Here is a 16,994-nt window from a genome sequence, read left to right as displayed (position 1 = left end):
ATTTCCACTTCATAGTCTGACCTGCAGTGTTGCTTGTTCAGGCATGGAAGTCAAGCTGCACATGTTCCAGATTAATGTAAAGCCACTGTGATTATTAGTCATTAAATACTGATAATATTTAATCAGCCAGATCAAGTTACTCCTGAGAAATTGTACCTTTATTCTCTCCACCCTTAATACTATCAATGTTTTAATGTATTATTTCAATATGCAACTTAATGTATTATTTTCATAGTATTATTTATGTATTTATCATGCCTTCTGTGTTATCTGTTTCTTGTCTTTCATTTTCAACCTTTTTTTTTTTTTCATTTTCACTCTTTCCTCTATGGAGGGATAAAAAAGAAGTGGTTCACTTGGCTGATTACAGCCCACTATTTTTTCCTTAACAAAAAATTCTGGAAAACCTTAAGAAAAGGGCATCCTGGCTTGCAGCATCTACACATTCTGAAATGTTTTTCTTCATATTCTGAAAGGTATTTTCACCTTTTCACTGCCATTTCCAGATCCTATCCAGACTGAAGGCTTGGAATGAATCAGTTGCATGAAGCATGGGAAATAAATAAATGTCAGAAAACACTTCTAATCTGCAGAGGAGCTAACGCTGAATTCCTCCCAATACTGAAGGGACTCTTTAGAATGGTGTTTTGTCAGAATCCACAATGAAGTTTTGCTGTAAGGCCAACCTTTTCTGCCAGGTATAATGGAAAGGTTCAACCTGATCCCAGCAGCATTTGTGGTCTGTGTGTGTTTGTGTGTGTAGATGCATATTCACACATGCTGCTGGGTAAACTGAGCTGCAGCTTTATCAGTGGTGGGCTGAAAGGTCTATTACTATGGGTAGGAATATGAGTTTATCAGTTATAATAATGACTTGGACTCACAGGGTATATTAACATAGTAGTTTTTATATATCAAGAGTATCTGCATAATTGGAAGGATACATCACGGATAGAAGAGGTTAAACAGATGCTTCTAGCAAGGAATTTCTTCCATTTTGTTTGTTAAGACTCTATTTTCTCATTCTACCCTCCAGCTAGCATAACAAAGATGTAATTTTTGGATAAATCCACCACCATCCTTCTACCTTAACTCTTCTGATCTCTCTTTGTTTATTATGTCCTTTCTTTGAGGCAAAAACTAAGAAGGATAATTCTTGTGCTATACTGCACAAAGTTAAGATTCTGCCAGCTGTCAGCTGCCACTTTGGTTACTTTAGGGTGCTCAGTTTTATTACAAATCAAAACCCATTGTCAGGAACCACGGAAGGGTTATCCAAAGAAAGTGCCCCCTGAATAGGGAGCTTGCCAACAGGACAAGTTAACCACAGATATGTGGACAAGTTACCACGGAAACCATCTAAGTCCATGATCTTAACCTGCCACAAAAGCAAGGTAATTTGAGCAAGGTTAGCAGGCAATGAGAGAGCCTGTTATGTCTAATTAGCTAAATGTGTTCTTACTGCTCTTCCTACCCACCAGCCATTTAAGATTTTTTAATTTTTCTCCCTCTGCACGTTCATTTCTCATTGTTATCCCCTTCATATGCAGTTCTCCAGACTCGTGTTTTTGTTATGCATTGTCCACATGGAAGGTCACACATGATGGAACTTTATGCTCCTTATTCAGCTGTCATTCCTGGTTGGATGTCCGGGTGTCATGGGTCTCTTGCTTCAAATGTTCCTCTGACCACAAAAGCCACTCTACTCTTCCACGAAACTCTCCTTTCATCACACTAGAAAGGAGCTGAAAAAGAAAGGCTCCATAAAACTCCCATAATTTTTTCAATCAATTCATATTCTTCAAAAGTGTAAAATTTTCCCTGAATTCATATTGACATGGGGAGGATCAATGCCATTAGTTTAATAAAGGTACTCTGCAATATTTCCTCTAATGAGATTGTTTGGCAGACCTTCCTAATAAACTTCAAAATTACTAAGCCCTCAAAATTAATTACATGTTCCAGGACAGACAACTACAATGATTCACCACTCCCATTTTCTGACAGCTCAACCCCCTCTCATTGCATCCAGTAACTTTTTCTTTTGAAAGAAACTCAAGTAAATCCTCATCTCATTTCATAGATTAACTTTTTTCTTTAAAAAGCAACTCAAGTGAAATGTGGAAGAGTGAAGCATTATTATGTAGACTATGCATAAGACACTTTGATACCTCATATATTTTAGCATGTGCTTGCTTCAGTAAATGATTTTTAAAAATAAAAAAAAATAAAAAAAAATTATTGCAATCCAAATCTTTATAAATCTATTATAAATTCTTCCTCTGCCTCCCTTCCGTCAAAGTCCCCAAATCCTAGCAGGCCACAACTGCATGGAAATGAAAGGAGGAAGGAGAGATTTGTGCAATTTTCTTTTCACTGCCAGAAACTTAAAATGGTGTTCCCTGTCTGCCTGCAGTCTGAATTTGGGAGTATGTTTAGATGTGAAAACTGCATATCAGAATATATGTGTGCTGCACTCAAAAGTGATGGCAAGCAATGTGTGCTGTTAGGACAAACAACACTCTTTACTGCATATTTTTTGATAACCCTTCTATTCCAGTGTTGGAAACTCATTTTCATCTCAGGCAAAAGGGGGTTTTCAGAATTTAATTCCAGTAGTCTGTCCATGTGTCTAAAAATGAAACATTTAGCTAAACACGAGCTTCGGTTACTTTGGCTCAAAAGATTATTCCACTTCTGTTAATCACAAATATTTTGGTTTTGGGGTGTTGTTTTTTTCTTATTTTACAGTTCTTGTTTGCAGCCATAGGTATAAACATGCACTAATAAATATACAGCTGTTTCTGCCTCTTCCTTGATTTGCATTTAAGTCTCCAGATCTGTTTCTGATTCCCTTTAAATTTCTTGTGTCACATATCTCAGTCTTCAGCAGACAACTGAAGAAAATAAAACACTGAAAGTAGACTCCTGATCTTCCCTTCTTACTGACTCCTTCTTTATTGTCTTACCTTTTCATGTCAGTTGAGTGTTCTCAGGACAAAATATTGCTGTTATAAACAAAGTAATATAATATCAGGGAGATTTGCAAAGGTTACCAGAAATTAAGTTTATTTACTCAGTCCCCAGTGCGCTTAGGGCCTGTGTCCTGATGAAGAACTGAAGCCGAGTGGAAGTTTAGTGCCTTAACACATGACTGAAAGTACCTTACACAAGTTTAGAGATAGATAAAGATATGGAGGCTGTCTCTACTGGACTGATCATCAACTTGTGCTCACAAAGCAATAGGAACCACAAACAGTGTTAAAATGAGAGTTGAATGTCACTTATTTTCTATTTGCTTAAAAAGAAGTCTAAAATGTACATTTTCAGCTCCTCTTACATGTAATTTTTTTTTTTTTTAAATAACCATCTGCTGTTAGCAGACGATAATTGATTTATTTGTTGTTACTTAAAAAAATGGGGAAAAAATTCCTTTCTTGTGAAAATAGCACTGCAATTCCTAGATTTTTTTTTTCCCTTGCAAAAACCAGCAGATATCCGTGCAAAACTGATGCAGAAATGTCTTCTTTTTTCAACCATCTTATGGCCATCTATGTCTTCAGCTGATCGTTGCAATCAAAGAACCTTTAAAGATGATGGACAATTTAGAAAATTGTCAGATCTCTGAAAAATGCTTTGAGCAATTGACCTGAACTTATTCATCTTGAAGACAGATGCTAAGGATTTAACACTTCCACATTCTCTTCAAATTAGACCCAGAGCTATTGCTGACTGATGCAGGATCATGTGGCTTTGAGTATCCAATTCAGTCAGATCCTGAGGCCATCTCTTTAGAAACACTTCCTGATGTAAAGATGCTTTAACCCACTCATCAGTCATCCTTTTGACAAGATAAAGTCAAAAGAGTACAGTCTGTAGTAGAGAAGAACAACTTCAAAGTCTAACCAGCAGACAGCACCCTGATCCTGTAGTGATTCTTCCATGAAATGAGATGTTGATTCAGTTATTTAGCATTGTATCTGTGAAATAATGAAATAACATTATCATAAGCCAGAAACAACAAAATGAAATATGTGCTTTGCTAGCTTTGCAACTAAGCAACTGCATGAGGGATGTTTATTTTTATTTCAAACATTTGTCCAAAGCAGGGATGAAATTACCTGTAGGAATAACTCCTATGTCAAAAGAATGTTCTGGACCTAAAAGGTGGAAAAATAATAAAATTCCAAAAATAAGAGAAAAAATAGATATTAGTAATCTTCATCACAAAAGATGCTAAAAATCTGTAGAAATTATTCAAGTGTAAATTGAAATTTTTATGTGTGAAAATGCATGAGAGATTTATTTGAATAAACTAGATAGTGTTAGAGTTTTCTTGAAAGAGTACAGAAATTATTATAGCAGAGAAAATGTCAGTTTATTCTAATGGGGGCCAATAGTGAATTGCATAAGAACAAGTGTTCAGTGATGCTTCATCAGATTTCTTTCAAAATCCTCAACAACTTTCAGTTCCCTTGGATCAAATAAAAACATGTTTCTTCCATGCTCAGAACAGACTTTAAGTTGTGTTTCATGTCACACTTTTGTGACTAACAAGGTGAGAAGTACCTTATTTAGAACAGATCAATCTCTCTGGTTTTGTATAAAAAATTTATTTTTTGACAAGGCTATTAGAAGGTTTTCCTTTAGAAAAATGACCAGTTAATTTTACAATCCCATACTCTCCACCCTCAATCCAATAAAAATAATGCACAAACTTCATTAGAGAAGAGCTGGACCATGCACAATTGTTAAAATTATTATGTTTTCAAATGAAAAAAAATTCAGCATTATACTTTTAAACAGTAATTCACTTTAAAATTAAGTTAAAATTCTTCAAGAAAGAAGAATGTTTGACATTGAGAGAGATAGAAACAGGAGGTTTTAACAACAAGGATTTCCATTTAACTTTTGCATTTGCTGTGCATTTGTTTGGACCTGAAATATAGTCATATTGAATGTCTGGCCACAAAAGGTCATGCTTGTTCCACACAAACCCTACTCTGAATCATTTTTTTCAGACTAAATTGATTTTGAATTGATTTTGGTTTTTCCCCTTCTTTCAGAAACGTCATTGCTCAGTGGCAAGAATATGATAGACAGTTTATAAGTGCAAAGATCTGAAGAAAGAGAAGAAGGGTAAAATGCCTTGGAACACTTTTTCATTTCCTTTAAAAAGATATTCCATGACATGCATTATGTGCACAAATAAAAACAGCAGTGCTTGTCTTAAGAACACAGAAAGATTGATTTTCTTTTGTTTTTTTTTGTTTCTGCTCATGTTTTCAACCCCAACCACTGTTGTAAGAGCCAAGTGTTTGAGCTTTGACCTGAAAAATAGCATTTCACACTTGGAAAGATCCCTATACTAGCCTGTAGGAAGTCTCTGCCACCATGCCTCTTGATACAACACTTGTCCAAGGATAAAAATTAATAACTGTCAAAACTGACGTAGGTATAATGGATCTGCTCTTTGGTTAGTGGTGTGCACCGCATCTTTCTCAAAACACAATTGAAATATTTACAGTGAATGCTTTTGGCTGTAAGAAAGGCAGGTGGCAATATAGGAGCAGCCTGCTCAGCCCTTGCTGGACACAATCTTATCCTTTGGAGTGAAGAGATTTTCCCTATGCCAGGCAACAAGCAGTAGTATGGGAGAAAAAGATTTCAAGTTGACCAGGGAAGGCTTCCTCAGTGAAGAAAATGTCTTTACTGAAAGGGTGGTCAGGCAGAGGAGCAGTTTCCCAGGACAGTGGTGGAGTTGCTGTTCCTGTAAATATTCAAAAGACATGTAGATGTGGCACTTCAGAGCACGGTTTAGTGGTGAGTTTGGCACTGTTGCACTAATGGGTGGATTTGATGATATTAAAGGTCTTTTCCAACCTAAATGATTCTGTAATTATACGATTAATGAGAAAACTCACAGTTGTTCTGTGGGAGTGTCTTAAGCCTAAACTTGGTAGTCAGTGCTAGGATTAAAAAAAAAAAACACTGCTCAGGTAGGTCAACAAAGATTCTTCTCCATTTTGTTGTCCAGGATGGCATTCTTTTTCTAGACCCATGAGATTACTCTTCTCTTTTTGTTTTGGCACAGTTACTTATTAGAGACTGAGAAAAATGGGAATACTTTTGATCTCCACAGCTCTTTCCTCTAATATCTTATGGGTTTACACCTGTACAAAAAGCTTACATTTGTCCTGATATGCCGATGGAATGGGCAGTGATGAGGAGGGACCCAAACATGTTTGTGGACTCTTCCTGGTTGCCTGCCTATCTCTAACCTGATATCCATGTGCTAATAAACAACTTGGCACCTGGTTCTTCTTTTCTGGGATGTGACTTATCAAGAAAGAGAAAAAAAAAAAAATCCACCAGACATGAAGGGGAAGGATGCTGATCTTTCTGGGACATTACTCAGAATTTTCCTACTCCTTTTATAATTTACTGTTTACTGGTGCAAACAAGGCTGCTCAATATGCTGCTTCCCTCCCTATTCGGTATCTTTTCCTTACAACTCATAAATTATTGCCTGTCAAAAATGCAAATCATAATCAAAACCAACGGAAATCCCTTCTATTTCCCTCAGTGGGATTTAGATGAGAACTCTGTTGAGAAACATGTGTACCCTTCTGTCTCTGATCTAGACCATGTGCCTTCAGAGAATAAAACAAAAACAAACAGAACAAGGTTTTCAGATATAGAATTATCCAGAATTATATAACTGAGTTATATGATGACTACCAGGGTAGAAGTCTGTAACAAAACTTTAGGCAAGTCCTTGCAACACTTAACCCTCCACCTGCAGCCTCCAGATTTCTCTATGGAAATCTGGAGGTCCCAGTTATGAGGGGAAGACTGCAAAAGCCATCTGAGGTAGTCCATGCTGTATCAAGGATGAGATTTACAAGTGGAAATGCATTGCTTCCCTGCCTGAAGACCCACATTAACTCACCCAGAGTCCAGCTGTTGTCCCTGATAGTCAAATCTCCATCACTGAAATCTACTCTGGGATCCTTCTGATGCTGCCATGACCAATGCAGGTAACTAAGCTGAACAAAAAATAATCTGATCCTGATGGAGATTTTCCAGGTAGTGGCAGTCCAAAGACATAAGTAGACTATTGATCTGTTTAGTTTCTGTTCATTTTCCACCTCAAATACAGATATTCAGGTATTTTTATGTCTGCCCATGGGGGCCAATGATTGCCAGTGCCTCCCCACCCACCACCCAGCCCTGGTGTTTTTGGGCAGGAGCTGACCTTAGTGGGGACCTGGCTGTCGTAAAGATGGCAGCTCATCCATCACAGCCTTCGCAGCCTGTCAGCATTGCATTTAATCTCACTTGTAATTTTCCAGGGGAGGTTTGCAAAAGCCACAAACAGAATTCTAATGCTATATAATGAGGTTTGTAGCCAGTGAATGCTTCCCATCAGAAGGAAGCTCGGCTGTGTTCTATCTGCCCTCAGCTACGCAGAGATGGGAAATTCCCAGTTCAGCCTACAATTCCATGTGCTGTTCACATGCTATTGGAACAGGTATATCTTTTCTAGACAGGATTCAGTTAAATGTTGTCACAGCTATATCTTTCCTCTCACCTCACATGTGCTCTCAGAAATGGGCTCTCAGAATCCTGCACTTTACAAAAATAGACTTGTCCAGCTGCTGACACATGGTATCCACAAGGCTTCATTCCCCTTTTATGGATTCGGGTGATCTTGCTCATTCATTGTACTGCAAGCTTCAAGGCCTTCTGTAAATCCTGATCAAAACCCCACCTGGACAATCATGGTGTTTAAAAGTTTGAGCCAAATTCAGGAAACTTCTGTCAGTTTCTTCTTTCAGCTCTGAAATTTTCATTCTTCATTATGCTCACTACACGCATCTTCCAACTTCATTCCCTTCATGAGGTTTACCAGCACAGAAATGAGCAAAGTTGGAATCAATATGACCAGAATTATACTCTTGGAAACAATGCCAGATTCAATCAAGAAGGGTTACTCTAAGGATGAGACATAAAGCTCTGATTCCCAGATATATATTCAATGGAATGACCTCTCTCCCTGACCTGTCTGTCCGTGTCATGCTGACAGATCATATCTTTCACTGATGCAGACCCATGGAAGCTGCAATTTGTCAACAAGTCCCTGGGCTGGGCAGATCTGGAATGGATTTCTATGATATAGTTTCTCTTCTGGCAATAAGATGGGAACAGGCTAAATCCCTGGAATTATGTGGGCCTCAGTCACCTCATCAAGCTTTATCCCTTGTTTCTAATTCCATAGGTGTCTAGCCCCTTGACCAAAAGATGAACCAAGAGAAAAATGTTTATTTTTTCTCTAGACACCTATTTATATTTACAAATTCTTCAGCAAACAGATTAGTTAAATTACTATAGCTATATTCATTGGTGCTGGAAGCAGTAATGATAATTATTACAATGTTATATTTAAAAAAATTATGTTTGCATCCTTGAAGCTGAAAAACATCAGGTAATCATCCTGAAATTGTTTGTGCCAGGTGTCCTCCTCATGCTGAATTAGCTCTTAAAATTTTGCCGAAGCAGTTAATCAGTTCCTGAGGGCAAGATTTAAGAAAAATACCGTGCTTTGAAATGAACTATTGCCATTGATAACTTTAATGCTGTTTCTTTAATTTGGCAGGAAACTAGAGTCCAAAACAAAACTTTTCTTGCTTTTTAAAGGAAACCAGCCAAATTTGGCCGAGTCTCTAACCTCCAGCCACAAAGATATTGGGAGGAAGTTTTTTCTGCACGATTTAATTCTCCTGAGTATTCTCCATTTCTCACAGCTCTTAGAAGTCTTGTTTCATTACAGAGCATAGCATGTCTTCCCTGCAGTTATTCTTCCTTGTTGGATGGATAAAACATATTTTTATTCCTAGAAAAGAAAACAAAAAGAAAGAAGTGGAACAAAGGAGGAGCAAAGTGGGGTGAAGACTAGAAATTCACACAGAAAAAGAATGTGCAATTTTTATATTTGAGTAGCATTGTGCTGAAACCCTATTATACTTATGACCTTGCCATTATTGAACACGAGGATATTTCAGTTCATGTTGATTTTTCCTTCCTTTTAGGCAATGAATGTATGAAATTCTCATTGAAACTGCATCTCTGCAATGATTTGCTTAGAACTGCAGCATCTTTAACAAAATAAAATAAAAAAAAATCCTCCTTCAGCTGAAACAAGGCATAGCAAGGAAAAAAAAAAAATTATAAAATCCAAAATAAACCAAAATAGTCTCCTATCCAGACAATCAATTTCTCAATGGTGCCCAATAGACATATTGAATCATGCATTTTGCTTACACAGCTGCCCAGAGAAAAACAGGGACCATATTGCCACCCATCTCTTTTTGCAAAAGGCTGGCAATTATAGTGCTTGGAAAGTGGTAACCATCTTTCATTGTGTCAGTAAGTATTATTCAGGTTGGCATACAACCTCCCTGCTTGCCCTCACAATACTCTTAATTAAATTAAGATTGTACCTGGAGCATAGAGGCCTGATCCTTGCAAATGCTACAAAGTTTCTGGCTCATCTAAAGGTGATGGTGAGGAATTCTGAGGTCTGTGTTGTGCAGGTACATGCTCAGTGCAGATTTACCTCCAGGCTGGAGTGAACTGATTTTCTATTTCATCCCAAATCCTGTTTCTCACCGTGTCCAGCCTTACAGATAGGTGGAATAAATGCAATGAGGTGGTGTCATAATTTAATCATAAAGGGCATTTTATTTATGGTAGGTATGAGAGAGTGTGCTTGTATCTTAACTCACAGGGTTTTATTTCCCTAATAAAGATAAATGGCATTTTGGGTGCATGAAGCTAGAAATCAGAAAAAAACCCAAACAAACCAAACGAAAAAGAAAGCACCATGTGATGGACAGTTTCCATAACTTATTGTGTAGCCTTTCACAAGGCCATCTCAAAGTCCTGTTTTGCCTTTTCAAAGGATGTTTGGAAAGTGACTTGAATAAATCATGATATGCAAATCTAAATAAAAACAAAGCCTGGGATTTCTGACCTAGAATTTGAATATACATCATACATGCAATTCATATAATTCATTTATTCAGATTTATGTCCAAATACTGAAAAGAAAGGACAGTATATTGGCTGGCAAGCTGGGTTAACATGTAGAAGTTCACAGGGTTTGCTCTGTGTTTTGTTGTGGTCTTCCTGCATGCTATTGGATGAGCTCTCAAAGTGAGAGCTGTGTCAGCCCTTATGATAAGCTCTATTTTATTTTATTTTATTTTATTTTATTTTATTTTATTTTATTTTATTTTATTTTATTTTATTTTATTTTATTTTATTTTATTTTATTTTATTTTATTTTATTTTATTTTATTTTATTTTATTTTATTATTAAGCTCTATTTGGTGAACACATTAATCAGCTCACTGAGCACCCTTCCATTTAGCAGGCTGGCAGGTCAAATGCCAAGTTTGCCAATGTGGAAATTTTGGAAAAATGATCCCTGCTTCAGAAATCAGTGAAAAGAGCTGTCTTGTTTCCCTCTAGGCTCGTGCAGTTCCTCAAAATACAGACACATTTCCCATGTGTTCCACAAGAGTATACAAGGCCACTTAGGGAACATGAGCTTAAATATATTTTGGCCTTCATACAGCTCAGGTATGAGCTCAGTGATAGAATGACAGGCCTGCCAAGACCAAAACACTCCAAGACATGCTCAGAAATTAATGTGACTGAAAAATATTAGGGTATGAAAGCTGGTGTGCTTAAAGAGTCAAGTTGCCTCCAGGATTAGGTTAATGCTCAACAAGGATTTTCTAGGGCCTTAATTCTGTGTAAGTCTTTCAAGTCATCCATTCCAGCCTATAGAATAAAAGTACCAGCACTATCAAACCAAAGGATTACTGTACTAAAGAGAGGAAATACATGGAAAAATTGATGCATCAGAATTAGGGACATAATATACCAGAGCAAATGAATATTGCCAGCTTGCTCTTTTCAAATACCTCATGAATTCAGCCTGATTCTTTTACCCTTGAATCTTATCTGTTGGATGCTGTCGGAATATTTTCCTGGTCAGTGATTTGCAGGATCTAAGAAGTCAATGCATATTGCAATGTTCTCATGTTGATTAATGTTTTTTGTGTTAGGGAATATTTATGGAATTTTTTCTTTGTAGGTCTCAACTGAAGAAGGAATGAGCTTAGCCAGAGAATATTCCTGCTCCTTTTTTGAGACTTCAGCTGCCCTCCGTTTCTACATTGATGATGTCTTTCATGGACTAGTGAGGGAAATTCGAAGGAAAGAGTCCTCACTGTCCATGATAGAGAAGAAGATGAAGAGGAGGGATAGTCTGTGGCGGAAACTGAAGGGATCCCTGAAGAAAAAAAAGGAAAGCACAACCTGATGGCAATTCTGCATGAGCCCCTCATCAGGAGGTGACCACAGTAACCTGTAATAGTTCAGAAAGGCAGCATTGATACAGCATCTTCCAGGCCACGTCCTGGAGTTCCTCCCCTTCAGCTCTCATGCAGAAGTTGCTCCTTGAGATCTCAATTCATGGTTTCCCTGTGACTCTTCTGTTCTATAGTGCCATTTAGCATACCCTCTCATATCTTTTCTGCAACTCTGAGTGGAGAAAATACTGTGTTTTAACTTGTGCTCCATGGCTGGTCTTCAAATGCTATGAGTTATGCCAGCATCCAAGGCAGAACCAGCTTCCACCAGCTCTAGGACAATGGATACACTTATTGCCTCCTCCTCTGCATGCACAGGTCATTTCACCATCCCAGGAATGACTGACGTTGATTTTAATGGACGTTTTGACTTGTTTAAGGACTTTGGGATGTGACCTTCAGCTTTGCATTGACATGTAGGTTTAGGGTTAGAGTGTGCTCGGCCTGCACGCCCGTGTCTGTGTGAGTGTGTCTGTGAGCCTGGCCCAAAGGGAACGCTGGGGACTCACAATTCTGACCCCGTGGTGCCCCATCCCCATTGTGTCCTGTCCAGTTAGCAGGCAGGTTTTGCAGGCAGAATACGAATCATGCACCAGCCCTGCAGAAGCTGTCTCCTCTGATCTGTACTTGCCAGGGCTGGCTGGCAGAGGAGCCAATTTCTACAGACATGCTGTGCGTTAAAATCATACAGAGTTTGTGTTGGAAAGGAAGTCTTAAAGGTTACCTGGTGGAAACACCTGCAGTAAATGGGGATACCTTCAACCTGATCAGGTTTCTCAGAGTCCTGTTCAGCCTGACCTTGAATATTCCAGGGATGGGGCATCCACCAGCAATCTGGGCATTCTGTGCCAGTGCTTCAGCATCAGCCACACTCCCCTGCCCCACCAAGAAGCTCACAAGTGCTCTGTCTGTCCCATGAGTCCCAGAACCCTCCCTGGAGCAGTGCAGCTCTGTCCCAGCATGCAGTAGCATCTGTGATGTAGCATCCAGCCCCTGACTTACTAGAGAATTGCATCAGCTCAATCACCATTGCTCACAGTCCTTGACCATCCAACTCAACCACTTGACTAAGCACTTGGATAAGTCTTTTTAAATATTCCTTTTTAAAGCTGGCATGAAGTAGAGTGCTCCTAAGCATTTTTTTCACCCCTGGAGTTCTTTTAATGTTGTTGCTATTTATAAATTTTACAGATAGAATATGCATAAGTTTTGTCAAAAATAAAGATTGTGATTTCAATGGAGCCATACTAGTAGTCAGTGTCATTTGTGTCCGTCCTGGATTGATAACTGATATAACAAAAAATATGTGTCTGTGTTATTAAATGTTCCTTTTTCACCTTTTTCACCTTTCTTCTGTGAAGTTTTGCAGTTTCAACCGATTATATTTTGCATAGTCTGGGTGGGAGTAGATTCGTTTTTCTCTGTAAAACTTGTAAAGATTATGGTATTGTGAATAACTTTAGCTCATTAAAATCTGATATTTTGTTCTCCACTCTCCCTTCCTTTCAAGGGAATCTGGAGGCATTTTGTGACATGTCAAAAATCCTTCATCAAAAGTAATGCTTTGCTGTATGTTTTTAGGTACCATGTGGCTATATTTCTCTTTGAGAAAGATTATTTTGGAGGAATACAAATACAGATACCCATTCAAGTCGGATTTTCTGTTTCCTGCCTCTGGAAGCTGAAGTCTGCATTTATACCATTGTAATTGCTATTATTATTTTATCTGTATTGCCACAGAGATTTTAGGTCAAGTGTCCTAGAGACGAAAAGATGCACTTGCCCAAAGAGTTTATGAGCTAAGTATGAGGAGGGACAATGAGAGGCTGCACTGAACAGATGGCAGCTATGAGACAATAAATAACAAGGGGAAACATCTGTGTCTGTTCCAATCCTGCATACTGCATAGAGGGGAACAAAGAAGTCATTCCCTGTGAAAGAGAGCATAGAAATTACCACCCTGAGGAACCTTGAGGGATGGTCTTTGTTTTTTTCGGACAGATGCCTGAGTTTTGAGTCAATTGAAAATCATTTAGTGTTGGTTATGTCATTTCACTCCTCCCCCCACCACACACACGCTTAGGGATGTATAATATCAACATGGACTTGGGTCTGTATTTTTAGGGGTACCTTGGTTCAAATCAGTTTGTCAGACAAAGAAAGGTTGCAGAAGTCAGTATAGATACAGACTAATATTAATTCTTAAATGGATTAACTTGTTTAAATATGACTTCACTAGCATTAAGGTCATCTGGCAGAGAGCAATATCTTTCCATATTGTTTAACTCTCTTAGCCTTCACAGCAGTGTTACCACACACAAGCTGCTCTTGGAAGTGATTTCTGGACTGTGCCAGGTTCTGCACCATGCTGATCAATGGGTCAAAAAAAGTGCTGCTCTTCTGTGGTCTGAAGCCAAGATAGGTATCATTCTAACATTGGTCAGTATGGACATGCTCAGGTGTCTCCTGGGATATGTTCAAATTTGTACAGACACAGGCTGCAATCATCACTTCCTCAGTTGTAGCAAGCCCATGAGAACTCCAGGTTCTGCATGTCCTCACAACCAGCCCCGAAATGCTCACTTTGAAAGGTATTTGGTACCAGGTTAGTCTCTTCAGGAAGAATGAGGTCTCATACCCTCCAAAGATATTCTGCTACATCTTCTATGAGCATTTCAGGCATTGAATATTTCTTAGGCAGAAAAGTCTGTATTTATCTCACTCCACTTTGATCATGTAGAACTTGAGGATGACTGGATCTGAATGATCCAGTCATTCAGATCCCCTCTCTGGTTAATACAGAGAGAAATGTTGGTGATTTTTCCCGTATGGCATGGATGGTTAGCATATGGTGAATCCCCCCTGAACTGGCAGTCTCTTTCCAGTGACTATATTTCATTCCACAAAAAAACAGCCCAGTCTCCCAGCTAACACTTTGATGTCTACATTCATATGGGATAAACCCCATCTGTAAAGATTTTTCCACTCAATAGCAACCATAGAGAATAGTTCTGCAAATGCTAGGCATTGAGCTTCATCTCTGAAACACCTCACCATCCTTTACTTCTAAATTGGGAAAGTAATTCTGATTTACCATGACCCAATTCCTCAATAATCTATAATGCTTAACCTCAGTTAATTGAGCAGAGCTGATGGAGGTTAGAGTCAGTGAGGATAACATAAGTCATAACTGCACAAGGGGCTGGGTGCAGCTCCTTTACCTAATTAATCATTTTGATTCCATCACAGAAGATTGTACTTAGCTGTCAGGCCTAGCTGAGAAAATTAAAAAACAGCAGTTCTGTGTCTGAAGACTTTTCTGTGTCTGACTATTCTCTCTCTAATTGTGTCTAGAAGATTTGAAGAAGGAAACAGATCACTTTATTTTGTTGTGTTGCCTATGGTCTCATGAAGGTGGCAGCTATAACTTATTCCACTGTCAGACCCTGTTGCAACTGGACCATAATTAAGGTTCCTACAGAAATACAATTAAAGCCAGCTAATAAATAAAATAAAGTAATAACAATTTGCAAAAGTATCCTTGGTATCTCTCACAAATACATAATATATGGCAGCTGATTACCCTTCTTCACAGCTGTGGCAGGTCACATGTTGCCTCTAATTGAGGAGTGGTCTGGGAAGGCTGTAAGTAAAGGTGGAATATTGCAGAACTTAAGCTATCCTTTACAGATGGCTTTTGCACATGTATGAAGGATAACTTGATAAAACATAACATGATAAAAGTTTTAGAACTTTTGTGCAGAATCCTCCCGTGTTCCCTCAGACTGGCAGTTCACAACTATGTTAGCAATCTGATGCCTTTACAAGTGATTGAAAATATTTTCTTTACACACCCAAAAATGTCTGTTTTGAGACTGAGATGCAAGAATGCATAGCTGGAATGAAAAAAAATTATCTTTATTTTGTCCACTAAATATATATTTAATATATAAATATATGGGAAATATACATACACTATAATATATTTAACTTCTGGATTTTTTTTTATTTGTAAGCTTAGAGATTTGAGCCTTCTCTCTATCATGACAGATAGGAAAAAAAATCAAAAAACAATAAACAATAAAAATCATGCAGAAAGCAAAAGATGGGGCTGAGCAGAGCTTAGTGTCTCATAGTAAAGATTTAGGCTCCACAACTGTGTCAAATTCTTCTCTCAAGTTGAACATTTCTCTTTTTCGTCACCCAGATGTGATATTTGTAACAAGGAAAATAGCTGCAAGTGGGTCTTTTTCCAGAAACAGTAAATAAAGGTATCCACTGCAGCCACCTCAGAAGGTGACACTGAAATAATGGTTAGTGTTAAACTGAAAATTGTTCATGTATTTCATATAAATCACAAAAAATTTATGGTTAGCTCCTAGAGCTATGCATAAGCACTAGTGTTGGCCAAAATTTGTACTAGCAATTGAAAGAGGGATGTCTAACATAGACATTTATGCTAATATAATTCTATTAAGTATACTTACAGCAGTTAGCCATATTTAGACATTCCCTTTAGGGACTCTTATTTATGCAACTGTGGATCACACACTGCTCATTGCTTATGACTCAAAAAAAAACCCCTGAAAATTAGCAGAGACATGGAAAAATACAGAACGTGACTTAAATGCAATATGAAAATCACTGTTCTCATAACTTTTAATGGCAGTTGAATGGAATAGTATCTTAGACCAGATCAACCTCCCTGTTAGTACCATTTCTAGCTTGATCTGTCCCTTCAAGCTTGTGGAGTTAGGATGTCTGCCTGGCAAAATGATTTGTAATGGGGATGGCATTGTCTCACAGACGCTGTGAAAGTCACCCCAAGAGGCATTGCCCTGCACCTCCAGCCTGATTTATCACTCCCTGATGCTCTTGGTTCTAAACCTCCTCAATTTGAGCTCTCCAATTTTGTTACATCGCACTGAATTATGGGGTTGTTTTGTGATGAGGACAAATGTCCACTCAAGAGCACCAAACTCATTTCATGATCTGAACTCTTTCCCCAAGAGGTAATAAAGACAAGAACATCCAGAGCCATTGCATCACCTGCTGTATATCTTCTGTCAATAGATAATTAATGTGACAATTAGATTTTCCCATTCTCACACTTTGTCATGCATCATTTTTTACAGTGCTTTTGGACTTACAACTATTTTAAAAACTGCGTGATCAAGCTAGAGAGCCATCATTTTTCATGGTGCTTTTGGAACAGAATTCCAGTAAAAGAATAACTTTAGTAGGGTAAAGTAAAGCAGGTCTTATAATAATATTATATTGCCTTAGTTGTATAAAAAAGCCTGATATCATTTTACCTTGTAGATTAGGTATAATCAATAGAAGAGAAAGGCAGTCTATTTCACATCTGTGAAATTCACTGGAGAAAAATCTAATATATTTATGCCTTTTCTGAATTCTGTAAGCAAGGTAGTTTGAAAATATTTTTTCTGGAAAGAAAAAATCAGGATAGAACTAGTAGATTAAAGAACTGTACTGTAAACCATGGCTGTAACTTCATTTACCCCATTCAAAAAGTTTCTTATGCAGCTC

General features: G+C 38.0%; 1 protein-coding gene across 1 annotated transcript in view; it reads left to right on the top strand.

Annotated features, from left to right (window-relative positions):
• RIT2 (Ras like without CAAX 2) overlaps positions 1-11,395 on the top strand; it is a 183,243-nt gene extending 171,848 nt beyond the window's left edge. Inside the window, exon 5 of the mRNA XM_058828076.1 lies at positions 11,168-11,395. Coding sequence (XP_058684059.1) covers positions 11,168-11,395 — 228 coding nt within the window. The remainder of the gene's footprint in view (positions 1-11,167) is intronic.
• Positions 11,396-16,994: the final 5,599 nt, after the last annotated feature.

This window comes from Poecile atricapillus, chromosome Z (genome assembly GCF_030490865.1).
Source record: "Poecile atricapillus isolate bPoeAtr1 chromosome Z, bPoeAtr1.hap1, whole genome shotgun sequence".
Lineage (NCBI taxonomy): Eukaryota > Metazoa > Chordata > Aves > Passeriformes > Paridae > Poecile > Poecile atricapillus.
Note: the sequence above shows the minus strand (reverse complement) of the source record. Positions and strands in the feature narration are given on the sequence as shown.